The sequence below is a fragment of the Rhineura floridana genome, chromosome 11 (assembly GCF_030035675.1).
Source record: "Rhineura floridana isolate rRhiFlo1 chromosome 11, rRhiFlo1.hap2, whole genome shotgun sequence".
NCBI classification, from domain to species: Eukaryota; Metazoa; Chordata; class Lepidosauria; order Squamata; family Rhineuridae; genus Rhineura; species Rhineura floridana.
The window spans coordinates 43,726,929-43,741,863 of record NC_084490.1 but is presented as its reverse complement, the minus strand read 5'-3'; the positions used below and the strand labels follow the sequence as shown (position 1 = coordinate 43,741,863).

Genomic DNA, 14,935 nt, shown 5'->3' with positions numbered 1-14,935 from the left:
TGGTAACGATTTTGTCCATTTTTTTTCAGTTGTGCAGTGCATCATTGAAAATATTCTTCAGATAATACACATCCAGTGCAAGGAATTTTCAAGGAGATTTTTTTCTGTGCTTCTCCATGCTTATTTAGATCTCTACCTTATAGTTCCTATAGGGAAGGGTTGCACTCTATCACTGAGCTACTTATTTTGCATGCAGAAGTTCCCAGGTTCAATCCCCAGGATCTCCAATTGGGCTAAGAAAGAGACTCCTGTGTGAGACCCTGGACAGCTGCTGTCAGTAAGTGCAGCCAATACGGGGTTGAATGGGCCAATGGTCTGATTCAGTAGAAGGCTGCTTCCTATATATTGCTATTGCAATCTACTGAACAAAGTTTCCAGAGTTGCAATACATAGCTGCACAGGTAGGTCAAGCAGTAGAGATGGACAAAAGATGGCAATGTATATTTCCTTGCAAAGTTAATTTTGATGGACAAAACTATTTCCACAAGACCATGTGAAGGACCACAGGGTATTTCAGACAAAGGTAATGTGCAGGAGAGAAATTAATGGGTCTTCTAACAGCCATTCTAGTACTATTTTCCTGCACCAAAGTTCATTGTGTGCCTCCCACATTGTTCCTTCCTACACAGGCAAAGGAGCAGTACATCAGTCTAATTAATTTTAAATATCATTAAGCACCTAGAACAAGCACTAAGTACTGCATAAAGAACAAGTAGACACAGTCCCTGCCCTTGGGCCTACAATTCTCTGAGGTTAGGCATGACATTCCAGGAAAATAAGGGACAGAAAAGGGATTTTGCAATAAGGGACGAGGAGCCAAGCGGAGGGGAGGTTGAAATCAGAACACAATAAAGAGAAAGGCATGTTTTAAGAGTTAAAACATAATACTTGTAGCTTACGAGATAAAGTATTGGCAACCCCTTGCATTTCAGGTTTTTCAAACCCATGTTGGGAGATCAGTTAGAGATGTTCCACATCATAATGCATAGCTTGGCCCTGACAAACATTTGGAATAAGAACAAGTACACCGACAGAAAGAACCAACTTTTAGGGAAAAACTACATAGAAGTGAAAGCTGTAGGTTTAGGGGGAGAATTGCCTCTGAGGAAGAAAAGTTAAAAAGAGTAATAAACAAGTATGCAAGCAAGCACACTGTCCTTGGCTGAAGGACAGATGATTAGATTGAATTCAGGGAAATGGGTGGAGAAAAACAAGTTTGTATGTGGGCGGGGAGAGAATCAGTTTGATCATAATTAAGATCAAGAAAAAAATAGAAGAATGATACCAAGAGGCTGTTTTATTCCAAGTCAGACGGTGGGTCCATCTGGGTCAGAATTCTCTACACTGACTGCCAGTGGCTATCCAGAGCTTTTAGAGTGAAGTCTTTCCTAGACCTACCTGGAGATACCAGGGATTGAATCTGGAGCCTTCTACTTGTGGGCATTAGGACACAAATGCATGCTTCTTTGCCTCCAGCATGATCCTTCTAACTGGATGTTCTAATGTACTCACCAGAATATGGATTCCCATACACAAGGACTGGATTTTCTGGTGACTGGGTTAGGACCCCATCTGGTATATTATCTATAATTTCAGGAAGGTGTGCCATCAGTTCCTCATTCTCCCGCCTTAATCTCTACAAAAGAAAAATGGTAGAATGAAAAGTTAGTATCATGTGAACCTATGGCTTGCAAGTAGCTAGATCTGAAGCTGTTTTTTGCATTTGAAATACAGAAGCAAAGCATTGGCAAACCTGTGGTCCTTTAGATCTTGTTGGACTCCAACTCCCATCATCCCCAGCCAGCATAGCTAATGGTCAGAGGCAGGCCAATAGGATTTGTAGTCCAGCAATATCTAGAAAGGCACAGGTTCTTTACCCCTGTATGAAAGAAAACCTGTTTCTTTCCTATCTCCTGATTTGTTTTACAGTGCTGGACAATCCATACCAATCCACAGGAAGGGGACTGGCTACAAAACTTTTGATTGGGCAGTTGAGTGTATGATGTTTCTGTCGAAGCATGAAGGAACAAAGTGTGGTCATGGTGGGAGGCAGGAGCCAGCAATGAATAAGTGGTAGGGGCAGGGAGAAAGAGGAATAGCATCAGGCAGGAGATCCAGGCTGTGGACTTTGCTGTATTATCACAAACTTATTGATGGTGTCTCTGGCCATTCAGTGTCCTTCAAGGCAGCTTTGGAAATAAGGCCACAAAAAAAGTTACTAGCATATCAAACCACTTTCTTACTGGCCAACCTGTCCATACTTACATATTCGTTCTTTGCAACAAATAGAACGTTTCAAAGAACCAACCCTCTTCCAGTTTATGAAAACCTCCTTGCTTTGGTTGGTTGCCTGGAAGCAATTCTTACTTGCTACAATTTCCACAGGGGTGGCCTTGTTAGACTCTTGCAACAAAAATAACTAAGAGTCTTGTGGCACCATAAAGATTAGAACATTTATTTTGGCCTAAAATTTCCTGGATTACAGTCCGCTGTAATTGTACATGTTACGAAGTGGACTATAGTCCATGAAAGCTTATGCCGTAATAAATTTGTTACACTTTCAGATGCCACATGACTCTTTGTTGTTTTCACTTGCCAAAAGTAACCAGGTGAGCAGTTCCTGACAAGCCTGTCTTCAAGGGCTTTAAATCCTCATGAATTTGCTTTCCCAGTGACCTCTTACAGATATTGCCAATACTCCATAAGAACAGTCTTGCTGGATCAGACTGAAGATCTGTTTATTCCAGCAGCCTGTTTCACACAACATCCAACCAGATGCCTCTAGGAGACACACAAGCAGGGCATGAAGGCAATAGCCCTCCCTGGTTGTTGACCTTAAGCCAGGAACAGGCAATGTGGTGCCCTCTAGGTTTTTTTGGACTCCAGCACCCATAATCCCTTCCCACTGGGCATGCTAGCTGGGGCTGATGGGAATTGGAGTCCAACAATCTCTGGAGCTTTAGGGTGGCTACCTCTGTCTTAAAAGAATATACATTTCTTTTCACTGCACTTGAGCATTCCGCCCAGAAAACAGAGATGTGCTCTTTCTCCATCTCCACTTAACCAAAGTTGCACCTGATTCTCCTTTTCGATTTCATCCTTTTCCTTCTGCAGGGTCTGAAGTGAAAGTGTTTTCTCCTCCAGTTTCTTCTCCAAATTTTGCTGAGGAAAGAGAGCGATTTGCAATTAGGAGGCAAAATGCTGAAAGCTATCAAGAGTATTTATACGCCGTCATCTATCATTCGCATCCCCTCTTCCTTGGAGGAGCTCTTACCCCTTCATTTTATCCTTACAACCACCCTATAAGGTAAACTAAGCTGAGAGGCAGCGACTATCCCAAAGTCAGCAACCAGTCTCCTAACTGATGGGGAATTTAAACTGGTCCTCACCACTCTATGTCCAACTAACTGCTACGCAGAAAGTGGGAACCTTTTTTCAGCCCAAGGGCCACATTCCCTTCTGGGCGACCTTCCAGGGGCTACATGCCAGTGGTGGGTGAGGCCAGAGACAAAAGTCGGCTAAGAAACATACATAAATGTTCCCTTTAAAGAGTAGGCTAGTTTCTACCCATGCTCACACTGCCTTCTCTATCCTCCATCTATCTATCTATCTATCTATCTATCTATCTATCTATCTATCTATCATCTATCATCTATCATCTATCATCTATCATCTATCATCTATCATCTATCATCTATCATCTATCATCTATCATCTATCATCTATCATCTATCATCTATCTATCTATCTATCTATCTATCTATCTATCTATCTATCTATCTATCTATCTATCTATCTATCTCCCACCCTTCTTCCCAGTAGGAGCCCAGGGTGGCAAACAAAAACACTAAAAACACTTTAAAATGTCATAAAAACAGACTTTAAAATATATTAAAACAAAACATTTTTTTAAAAGGTTTAAAAACATATTCAAAAGCAATTCCAGCACAGACGCAGACTGGAATGAGGTCTCTACTTAAAAGGCTTGTTGAAAGAGGAAGGTCTTCAGTAGGTGCCCAAAAGATAATAAAGATGGCAAGCAAGAGGCGAGCAAGACGCATTTTCAGAGTTCAAGGACATATCCCAGCCAGGCAAAAACATCTGAGGAGGGTGCAAAGTAGAGCCGGTGCAGTGTGTGTGGCTTGGGAAGAGGATGTGACCTGGGGAGGGTCTTTCCATGGGCCAGATAGAGGCCTGGAGGGCCTGACTCAGCCCCTGGGCCTGAGGTTTTCCACTTCTGCACTTCACCATACTAACTCTCATGGAAGAGTAGTAGTATGCATTAAGGATGTTCAGATTAAAGGTGCAATCTTATACCCATTTTCCTGGGAGTAAACCTCATTGAACTTACTTCTGGGTAGACATGCATGGTATTGCACTGTAAGTTATCTCTGTGTAAATCTAAATCCATAGTTTGGAGACCTGACAACGGATGATCATAAGATTACACTTCAGAGGGTAAACCACTTCCCGTCCTGCTAACTCTTAATAGTCAGCCTCAAAACGTGCTGCTTCCTCCTGAAGAAGTCTGAAACTCTTTCAAGACAAGGTTCTAGAGCGCGTGGTCGCTCGCCAACTCCAGGCTCTCTTGGATGAAACTGATTATCTGGATCCATTTCAATCCGGCTTTCGGCCGGGGTTTGGTACAGAAACAGCCTTGGTCGCCCTGTATGATGACCTCTGTCGGGAGAAAGACAGAGGGAGTGTAACTCTGTTGGTTCTCCTTGATCTCTCGGCGGCTTTTGATACCATCGACCATGGTATCCTTCTGGGGCGACTCGCGGATTTAGGAGTTGGAGGCACTGCTTGGCGGTGGCTGTGCTCCTATCTTGGGAATCGTCTCCAGAAGGTGATGCTTGGGGATCACTACTCGAGTCCCTGGGTGCTCCAGTATGGGGTCCCGCAGGGCTCAGTTCTGTCCCCCATGCTTTTTAATATCTATATGAAGCCGCTGGGTGAGGTCATCAGGAGTTATGGGGTGCGTTTCCAGCAAAATGCTGATGATACGCAGCTGTATTTCTCCTTTTCATCTTCTTCAGGTGAGGCTGTTGCTGTACTGAACCGCTGCCTGGCCGCGATAATGGACTGGATGAGAGCGAACAAACTAAAACTCAATCCTGACAAGACTGAGATGCTGTTGGTTGGGGGGCCCTCTGCTCAGATGGCTGATGTCAGACCTGCCCTAGATGGGGTTACACTCCCCCTAAAGGAACAGGTCCGTAGTTTGGGGATCTTATTAGATCCGCTTCTGTCACTTGAGGCTCAGGTAGCCTCGGTGGCACGAAATGCGTTCTACCAGCTTCGGCTGGTAGCCCAACTACGACCCTATCTGGACAGGGAGAGCCTAGCCTCAGTTATTCACGCTCTGGTAACCTCTAGATTGGATTACTGTAATGCTCTCTACATAGGGTTACCTTTGAAAACGATTCGGAAACTTCAGCTAGTGCAGAATGCTGCGGCCAGAGTTCTTACTGGGACGAAGAAATTCGACCACATAACACCTATTCTGGCCCAACTACACTGGCTTCCAATATGTTTCCGGACCAGATTCAAAGTGTTGGTCCTTACCTATAAAGCCCTTAACGGCACTGGACCGCAATATCTGATGGAACGCCTCTCTCGCTATGTTCCTACCCGTTCACTCCGCTCGACGTCTAAGGCCCTTCTCCGGGTCCCAACCCATACAGAGGCCCGGAGAACAGTAACAAGATCTAGGGCCTTTTCGGTGGTGGCCCCCGAATTATGGAATGCCCTCCCAGATGAGATACACCTGGCGCCTTCCCTGTCATCTTTCCGGCGCCAGGTAAAAACCCACCTCTTCACCCAGGCATTTTAATGTATTTTATGCTTTTTAATCTTATTTATTTTATTTCTAGTTTTTTTTTTACTTTGTTTATATAATGTTTTATATTGTTTGCGCAATACACACTTGCTGTATTTTAAATATTGTGGTTTTATCATGTTGTACACCGCCCTGGGAGCTGCTAGCTATAGGGCGGTTTAGAAATGCAACTAAATAAATAAGACCTTTAATCATTCACTTTACCAGATAAAACTGTGCAGCGCCATCCATTTTAAGGGCTAGTTGACTCAGCAGGTGAGTTGTTACAGACTCATTAGTGAATTCCAATTTCCATGGCCACCGTCCTGAAATCTATACATTAACCCACATTTTCTCTAGGGTCTGTTGAGCCCAGGACAATCTTTAAAGTCTCTGCTGATCATTTTATTGGGGGGCTCTATTTTTTTTAATGAATAGTCAAGTTTTAAAATTTCTAAACATTTCAATTTCTCTTGGCCCGTCTATAATTGCTTTCTGATTTTTTCTCTTTTAGTTATCTTATAAATTCTACAGCCTGTAACTTTTTATTTGTGGTTGGTGGACCATAAATTAATACATTTGTTTTCTTTCTTACCGTTTTCTACACAACATTTCTACAACACTAACTATGGGCAAAACTTTCACAGAATGCTCTGAGCACTTCTAGATGGGCTGTTACTTCCCTGTCCTTTATAATGTTAAACTACAGAAATAAGCTTCTAACAGAGAGAGCATACTGCGGGGATGGGGAATCTTTTGGACCTGGTGGGCCAGATCTTTATCTTCCCCCCACCCCCAGGGCAACTTTGACATTTTCCTAGGAGTCAATCATCTGGCAGCACAATGACATCAGATGATTGACAGGTGTGTGGTCCCACTCACCTCTCAAAGTTGGCCTGTGGGGCAGGGACAGGGAGATAATCACCAAGCATGATTGAATTCTCCGCCCATTCAGCTGATGAGTGGGTGGGGTTCAACACAGCTTTCTGCTGTGTTCAGGTGTGCAATCGAATTCCCTGTGGAGAACTCATTCATACACCTGAACCAAGCAGGATTGAGCCCACACACAATCAGCTGATGCACAGGGGGTTCAATCCTGCTTTTCGCAGATAAAGTAGCTGCATCTATACCACCCCTACACCTGATGTTACACATGACTCCAGATGCTGGGCAGGTGGATGTAGTTTAGTGAAAATGGTCTCATTAGCCAAATAGGGAGGGTTGGTAGGCCAAATCTGGCCCATGGGATGGAGGTTCCCACCTCTGGTATACAGGATCAACTATTCAATTGCTTCACTGTGGTGTAGTGATTAGAGTGCCAGATGAGGAATCAGAGTTCAAACCCCTGTTCGGCTATGAAGCTCACTGGGTGGCCTTAGGTCAAATACAGTAATACCTCAGTTAACAAATCCTCCAGGAAAGAAGATCCTTTTAAGAAAGTATATTTTGGGTGCAGGGGGCGTGAGGGGGGTGCACACTTTCACCTAGTCAGAATGTGGCTCCTTGTCTACTGGATTGCAGGCAGCTCTCTCACGCATGGCTGGAATGGAGCTCGTTGCCAGGTGGCGCAGGTGCCTCCACAGTATACAGTGCCCTGGAAGCACTGTTTACCACCCACACATCTGCTCGATTTTAGGGGAGGATGGCAGAGAGAGAGACCAAGCACAGGGTGGTAGCTGCCCCTTGCCTGCCTGTTTGAGTGTACAGAGAGGAGAACTGCACTCAGCTTTAGATTACTATAGCAAGATGCTACATGATAAAAGAAAAAAGGCAAGGCAGGCATCCCTGGATACATTTTGGAAGACACTTTCAAAGTGGTCTGTATGCAAGGCTTACCTGAACTGGTTGTTTCATTTCAGACATGTGTATTGTTAGTTTTGAATAAAAAGTTTGCTGAAATATATTAAACTGCTCTTCTTTTTTTGTGGTGTAGGAACCTATCCCTATTCTTTCCATGTTAATCCTATCTCTGGTACCAAAGGTTCTGTTGAAGAGTAATATCCAGGAATGCATCTACTTCGTTAAATGAGGTATTACTGTACACTCTCTTAGCCTAACCTAGCTCACAGGTGGTAGGTGGGGTGGACAGGAAAAAGAGCTAAATATGCCACATGGACAAAGGTTGGGATATAAATGCAATAAATAAATAAAACAAACTTTCCCCAAAGAATCCCTATCTGTAACTTCCATATCTACCACCCACAGATGCCTAAAATAATCCTGCTCTTTTATGAAAATATAAAGAGAGAAATGGCATTATTTAAAGGTGCTCTCAGTATTACATAAATAGAACAGGTGGTGTAGCAATGGTCATTGGCTTAGATGCACTTTAGATGTTTTTTAAGACAACAACTCCCATCATCCCCAACCATTGACTACACTGGCTGGGGATGACAGGAGCTGTAGTTCAAAACATCATCAAGGTACCAGATTGGAAAAGGCTGCCTTAGAACATATTCATTTATCCTCTGTAACTGCACACCAAAGGGGAAGACTGGTATCAGCAAGCAAAATGAGTGTCAGAGATGTTTGTCTGCCATTATCTTCTCATTAAAAAGTGATAAGCTTATGAACACATAAACATAGGAACCTGCCTTATATACTAATCAGATCATCGGTCCACCTAGCCCTGTGCCAAAATTACTTTGACTGGAAAAGTTGTTGTTGTTTGTTGTTATTATTTGTTGTTATTATTAATTACATTTGTATACCGCCCCATAGCCAAAGCTCTCTGGGCAGTTTACAACAATTAAAAGTGTTAAAAACAAATATACAAATATACAAATTTTAAAATACTTAAAAATAACCCACTTTATAAACACATGCTAAAATGCCCGGGAGAAGAGGAAAGTCTTGACCTAGTGTCAAAAAGATAACACTGTTGGCGCCACGCACACCTCGTCAGACAAATCATTCCATAAGTTGGGGGCCACCACTGAGAAAGCCCTCTCCCTTGTTGCCAACCTCCAAGCATCCCTCGGAGTAGGCACCCAGAAGAGGACCTTTGATGTTGAGCGTAGTGTACTGGTGAGTTCATGTCGGGAGAGGCGTTCCATCAGGTATTCTGGTCCCGACACCACATTACTATCATCATCTTCACTGAAAGATCAGCTCCATAAGGCCTCTTCTCCCCTAACTGTCACCTGGTAGCAGCCATGCCAACAGATTGCCTCAGTGGAAGAAAATTCAATCAGATCACCTGAAAGACCAACCCCATCAGGCACCTCGGGCCCCTGAACTGTTGCTATTCCAGCTGGTCATAATAACAACTATTTAAGTATTGGTGCCTGAGCTTGCTTTTTTCCTTTTCCCTCTCTGTCCCTTTTTCCTTGTGTGTTGTGTCTTTTAGATTAGAAGCCTCTGGGCAGGAACTGTCTTGCATGTAAGCTGCCCTGGGAGCCATTCTAGCTGAAGAGCAGGGTACAAATGCTCTAAATAAATCAATAAAAGCTCCTACTCTAGGAAAAATCAGTATTCCAGCATGCAGTGTACTATTCAGATAGGGAGAATCTGGTGGCAGAGGGAGTCCCCCCATTCTAACATTAGTGATAAATATTTATATAATCTGTCTCAGGGGTGGAGAACCTGCTCTCCAGATGTTATTGGACTCCCAGCTCCCATCAGCCTCAGTCAGCATGGCCAATGGTCAGGAATGACAGAAGTAATAGTCCAACATCTGGAAGGCTACAGGTTCTCCACCTTTAATCTATGTTGTTGGGTGGAATAGCCTTGATGTGTGAATGAGATCAACCATAAGTAAAGTAACTGAGGGCACACATTAAAGCACAATTTCATTTCCTGTTCTCCAAAAGACCACTGGGTTTTTAAGAAGCCTTCTCAGCTGCCAGTGTGGTATAGTGGTTAAGGTGTTGGACTACAACCTGGGAGACCAGGGTTCGAATCCCCACACAGCCATGAAGCTCACTGGGTGACCTTGGGCCAGCCACTGCCTCTCAGCCTCAGAGGAAGGCAATGGTAAACCACCTCTGAATACTGCTTACCATGAAAACCCTGTTCATAGGAGCGCCATAAGTCGGAATCAACTTGAAGGAAGTACACTGCATTGCTCAGCTGCCTCACCCCCCAACAGCTGACAGCTTATAAACCCCAAGGGAAGATCCAAGAGTTGCCCACCTGAAGTTGATCCACACAACTCAGGCTGGTTCTCAGCTTCTTTTCCAGCTCTTCCTTTTCAGACAACACCTTTTTATTCTGCTCCTTGACTCTGTTCGGGAACAGACATAGTGGATGACTTCTTGCAGTTGGATGCCCAGATCCCCCCCCGATATATCACTTCTGTGCCTGCTCAAAGCCACCCACGCCTGCACTCTTAGAATCCCTGAAAGTCTCCGTTTGTCCTCCTGCAGGTTTAAAATAGTGTTGCTTTAAGCTTTCAAGACCCTGCAAAGGAGTCAGCGTCCTGGCTTTCTGACTCTAACGTTTATGTTGTGTTGCAAGTAAGGCTGCAGAGCCTAAACATTGACCACTGTCCTGCTAATCTCTCCTTACACAGAAACATGAGGTTCTGGGGATCCTAAATGGCTTCCAGTTGCTTGTTTTGCTAAGTCACCTTACTAAAATAACATGGGACCCAGAGATGAGAATTCCAAATCTCAATCATTCCCTATATAGCTAGCATTCAGGCCTTGAGTGCCATTGCTTAAGTAGTCAAAACAACCTCACCCATGCACAATAGGGAGGCATCAACAGGCTTGGGAAAATCTCGATGTCTGCAGAAGTGCAAAAAAAATAAAGGAGAAATAAAAAACTAAAACAGCCCAAGGAGGGAGAAGCAGTGGTCACAGTACACTGACTGTTAGGCAGGGTGCATGGGGAAATGGAATAGAGTGGCTGGAATCCTGAACAGCAGCACCCCACACTGCAACATTTTATTGCAGATCCCTCTTGTTAAGAGCTCTAAACCTTCCCTTAAGCCCCATATTCCCCCAATGAACCATCTGCCTTAACTTCTTAGTCCCCATACGCTGCTGTAGCTAAGCCTCTCTGTATAGTAGGGGTGGGGAAGCTCTGGCCTGCAAGCCAATCGTGGCCCACCAGGCTTCCCCATTTGGCCTGTGAGTTCTGACCTGTCATGAGGTGTTGGGCAGGTAAGGGTGGGCTTTCAAAAGAAGAATCAAGAGCTTAAAAGTGAGCTCCCAAGAGTTCCTCTGCTAGAGCAAACTACGCTCCCCGCACCCATAATGGGCAGTGGTAGCATGCCTCACTTCAGGAGGAGGAAAGCAGTTTCCATTCAATGGAATGGAACCTCTGAAAACTGGATGTTCAGTATGGGGCTGCTTGAAAGCTCTTCTGCCACCAGCCCTTTGCTCTTCTTTGAACCTCCAGTTTTTGGAGGTTTAAAGAGCAGCACAGGGCTGCTTGCAAGAGGCCTTTCAAACAGCTCCACACTGCTCTTTGAAAACTTGACAATCAAGGCTTCAAAGCACAGCATCATCTGATGTCATACTGATGTCAGGTGATTGACAAATGGGCAGACCCCACCCATGTGTCAACATTGTCCTGGCAGGGGTGGGGAGGTAACGATCTAGACAGCCAATCAGAAAAGGTTCTTTATCCCTGACGTATAGCTTAAACACATGCATATTCTTCCCCCGCCTACTCTTCCCTCCATGTTAACATTTCAGGGCCCTCCTTGGGGCAGAGATGTCACAAAGTACAATGCATCCTGATGGTGTTAGAAAAATAAACTAACAATAAAATACTTGAGAATAGAACTCCTTCTGATTCTGGAACTGTAAGACTATAGTCATTGAACACCACACACTACAAAAATATGAGGCATGCACTCACTCGGACAATTCTGTTTCAATGGAGCTGTTCTGCCTTTCCAGAGGTGCAAATTTCTTTTTGAGAAGATTCACTTCTAAATTGAGTTTTTCATTGCTGCTCCTTAAAGTATCCAAGTTCCTTTGCAGATCCTGAAGAGTGACGGGCAAGAAGTTAGAACAGGAGAATCAGAATTACTCAATTTGTTATGAGTCATATGAAAACCAAATGTACTTGGCATTTGCAGAAATACAAATACATAAACTCCCACCATCCAATCAGCCATGTCAGAATGTGAACCTTGCCTCCTCAAGATTCAAATGGTATTTTAACCTGCCCTCTGTGGATTAATATCTCCGACTCAACTGGCCTCTATATGCTTACCTCATTTTCCTTTTGCAGTTTCATGTTATTCTCTGTAACTTCAGCCATCTCTAAAGCCTGAAGGTTCTGAGCTCTCTGAAGCTCCATGGTCCCAGTCTGCAGCAAATGGACTTCATCCTCAAGCTGCTTTGCTTTCTCCTGGACACACACATGGGGTGGGGAAGGAAGAACATATATTGTAAAAAAATAAAGCAAGAGTCTGAACATCTATAAGGTTGCAACTGCAGTCCCAAGAAATGAAGAAATCTGCTTTTTCTACAACAATAGCCAAGCTACAGTTGATGCTAAATGCTTAAAGATAGCCTCACCCCTTACATGCCCAATCGATCACTGCACTCTGCAGGAGAGGACTCCTGCAGATACCATCTTATCAGGAGGTGTATTTCGTTCACTATAGGAATTGGACGTTTAGTATGGTGGCATTTGCCCTTTGGAATTCCTTCCCCTTACAAATTAGGCAGGTGCCATCTTGGTTGTTTTTTTGGCACTTACTCAAGACCTTCCTCTTTCAACAAGCCTTTTCAGTGGAGATCCTTATCCCAGCCTGCACCTGTATTGGAACTATTTTTAACTGTTTTACATAAGAATTGTTTTATATATGGAATTGTGTGTTTCTTAACCCATTTCTTCTTTTATGGTTGTAACTGTTTTATAAATGAATATCTCATGGTTGTAACTCACCCTGGGACCTTGCGGTAAAGGGCAGGTAAGAAATCTAATAAATAAATAGCATCTAACCATGCATGTTTTAAAAAATGAAAATTGCACCAGCTTTGGGGGGGGCAGTGATAATGGAATAAAGAGCAGGCATGTTGGTGAGATTTAACCCTTTCCTCCCTGCTCCAGTCCTAACGAAGTCTCTCTTCTGCAGGAAAGGAAGGAAAGGGTGCCAACAGTGGATTTCCCCCAAAGAAAATACTAACTTCTGAGAAGGATTTTTGCTCAGGATTAGATCAGGGGAGGAAAGGGTTACATTCTCCTTCCATCCCTGCTCTGATTCTATTAATCACTACACCAAGCTGACACAATTTACATTTTTAAGAACTTGCAGGGCCAGAGGCAAAAATAAATTTGACCTCATGGGTAGACCGACCCCTATTCTTGCCCATGCTCATGTGCTTTGACTTAAACAAATGCTTCTGCTTATTCACCAAGTTTTTGTGAGAGTTCTACATACTTTGGGATGCAACCGACTTAAGTCATACACAGAGTAGACCTAGTGAAGTCAATGGGCTTCAGTCTTGAGTCCAAGAATGTTGGGGGCCACAGGTTTCCATCCTTGGTTTACACTGACTGCAGGGGCTTTGTAGGGTCTCGGGCACGAATCTTTCCCAATCCTAGTCCAGGGATTGAACCTGGTACCTTTGACATGCAAAACGTTATTCCTTCCCCACAATTGCTCCACCCACTTTTACCTCTGGCCCCATCCACCACTGGTATGTGGCCCTTGGAAGGCTGCCCAGAAGGGAATTCGACCCTCAGACGGAAAAAGATTCCCCATCCCTGACCTAGGCTTTTGGGTTTCCTACCTCTGCTGCCTTGAGTTTCTCCTGTAGGTCCTCATTCTGCTTCTGGAGACTTACAAGGTTTTCCTTCAGTTTCTGGTTTTCCTGAAGCAAGGCTGTGTTTTGTTGTTCAATCTCCTCCACTTCCCCCTGGCAAAGAAGAGCATAATTGGTTTTCCCCCATGTGATTCGATACAGAAAACATAGAAATGACAAAGCTAATACAGTAGAACAAGAATATGTGCCTACTCTCGCCATGATCATAATGAATTTGCAGGGAAGTATTGCAAGGAGCCAACAGTGCAAAAAGAAGTAGAGTGGGTCCTTCCAATGGCGTTCCTCCTCCCCAGACGCTAAGCGCAACAATCCCTTAGGGCTAAACGTGACATGATGCTAAACACATCATTAGAAGCCAAGTCACGCCTGAAAAAGCTTGAATAGCAGGTGTGAGAGCAGGGGTAGTTTTAGGAAAAGAGTGAGGAGCCTCAGGGCCAAGGGCCAAATGTGGCCCTCCAGACTCTCCCCAAGCCACATTCCTCACTGGCCCTGTTTTGCCTGGGTGGCATGTGTCCTTGAACTCTGATCACGCCTCTTGCTTGCCTGGGTGGAGGAGAGAGAGGGGTGTACCAGGGTGTGGTAACTAGTCTACTGTACAAAGGCAAACATTTACATTTGTTGCCCTGTCTGTTTTTGCCTCTGCCCCCGCCCACCACTGGCTGTTGCCCAAAAGGGAATGCAGCCCTCAGGCTGAAAAAGTTCCCCACCCCTGTTTTAGGAGGTAAGGTTTCACCCTTCTTTCTTCAGCTGTAATTCTAATGAAAACCTTCCCCTCCAATATGGCTAAGAACCCTGGGTGGGAGGAGGACTTCTAACAGTGTTGCAGTCCCGAAGAAAGTAACGCATGCATGCATATACCATACCTGCTATTTAATTTTTTAAAAACTGATGTGGTTTCTAATAGGAACATAGGAAGCTACCGTCTATTAAGTCAGACCATTGGTCCACCTAGCTCAGTATTGTCTACACTGACTGGCAGCAGATCTCCAGGATGTTAGACAGGGAGTCTTTCCTAGCCCTACCTGGAGATACCACGGGTTGAACCTTGGACCTTCTGCAGGTAAAGCAGATGCTCTACCACTGAACTACAGCCCTTCCCAATGACATATTTAGCATCACATAATAGCATCACATTGCCTGGTCCCAGGCTATGATCTAAAGCAGCCTTTCCCAACCAGTGTGCCTCCAGATGTTGTTGGACCACAACTCCCATCAGCCTCAGCCAGCATTGCCAATGGTCAGGAAAGATGGGAATTGTGGTCCAACAACATCTGGAGGCACACTGGTTGGGAAAGGCTGGTCTAAAGGCACACAAGGCCACCACCTTGCTGGAACTAAGCAGGTGTGGGTCTGGTTAGTGCCTGGATGGGAGATTGCCTGA

The 14,935-nt window shown here is 44.4% G+C and overlaps 1 protein-coding gene across 4 annotated transcripts in view; it reads right to left on the bottom strand.

Annotated features, from left to right (window-relative positions):
* The window catches only part of CALCOCO2 (calcium binding and coiled-coil domain 2), a 43,563-nt gene that overhangs the window by 9,819 nt on the left and 18,809 nt on the right, over positions 1–14,935 (bottom strand). For all 4 annotated transcript variants that reach the window (XM_061590580.1, XM_061590579.1, XM_061590578.1 and 1 more), the window contains 6 exons: positions 13,522–13,647; positions 11,993–12,130; positions 11,633–11,760; positions 9,956–10,046; positions 3,076–3,162; positions 1,513–1,636 (listed from right to left, as the gene is read on the bottom strand). In XM_061590580.1, the coding sequence (XP_061446564.1) occupies positions 1,513–1,636; positions 3,076–3,162; positions 9,956–10,046; positions 11,633–11,760; positions 11,993–12,130; positions 13,522–13,647 (694 nt within the window). The remainder of the gene's footprint in view (positions 1–1,512; positions 1,637–3,075; positions 3,163–9,955; positions 10,047–11,632; positions 11,761–11,992; positions 12,131–13,521; positions 13,648–14,935) is intronic.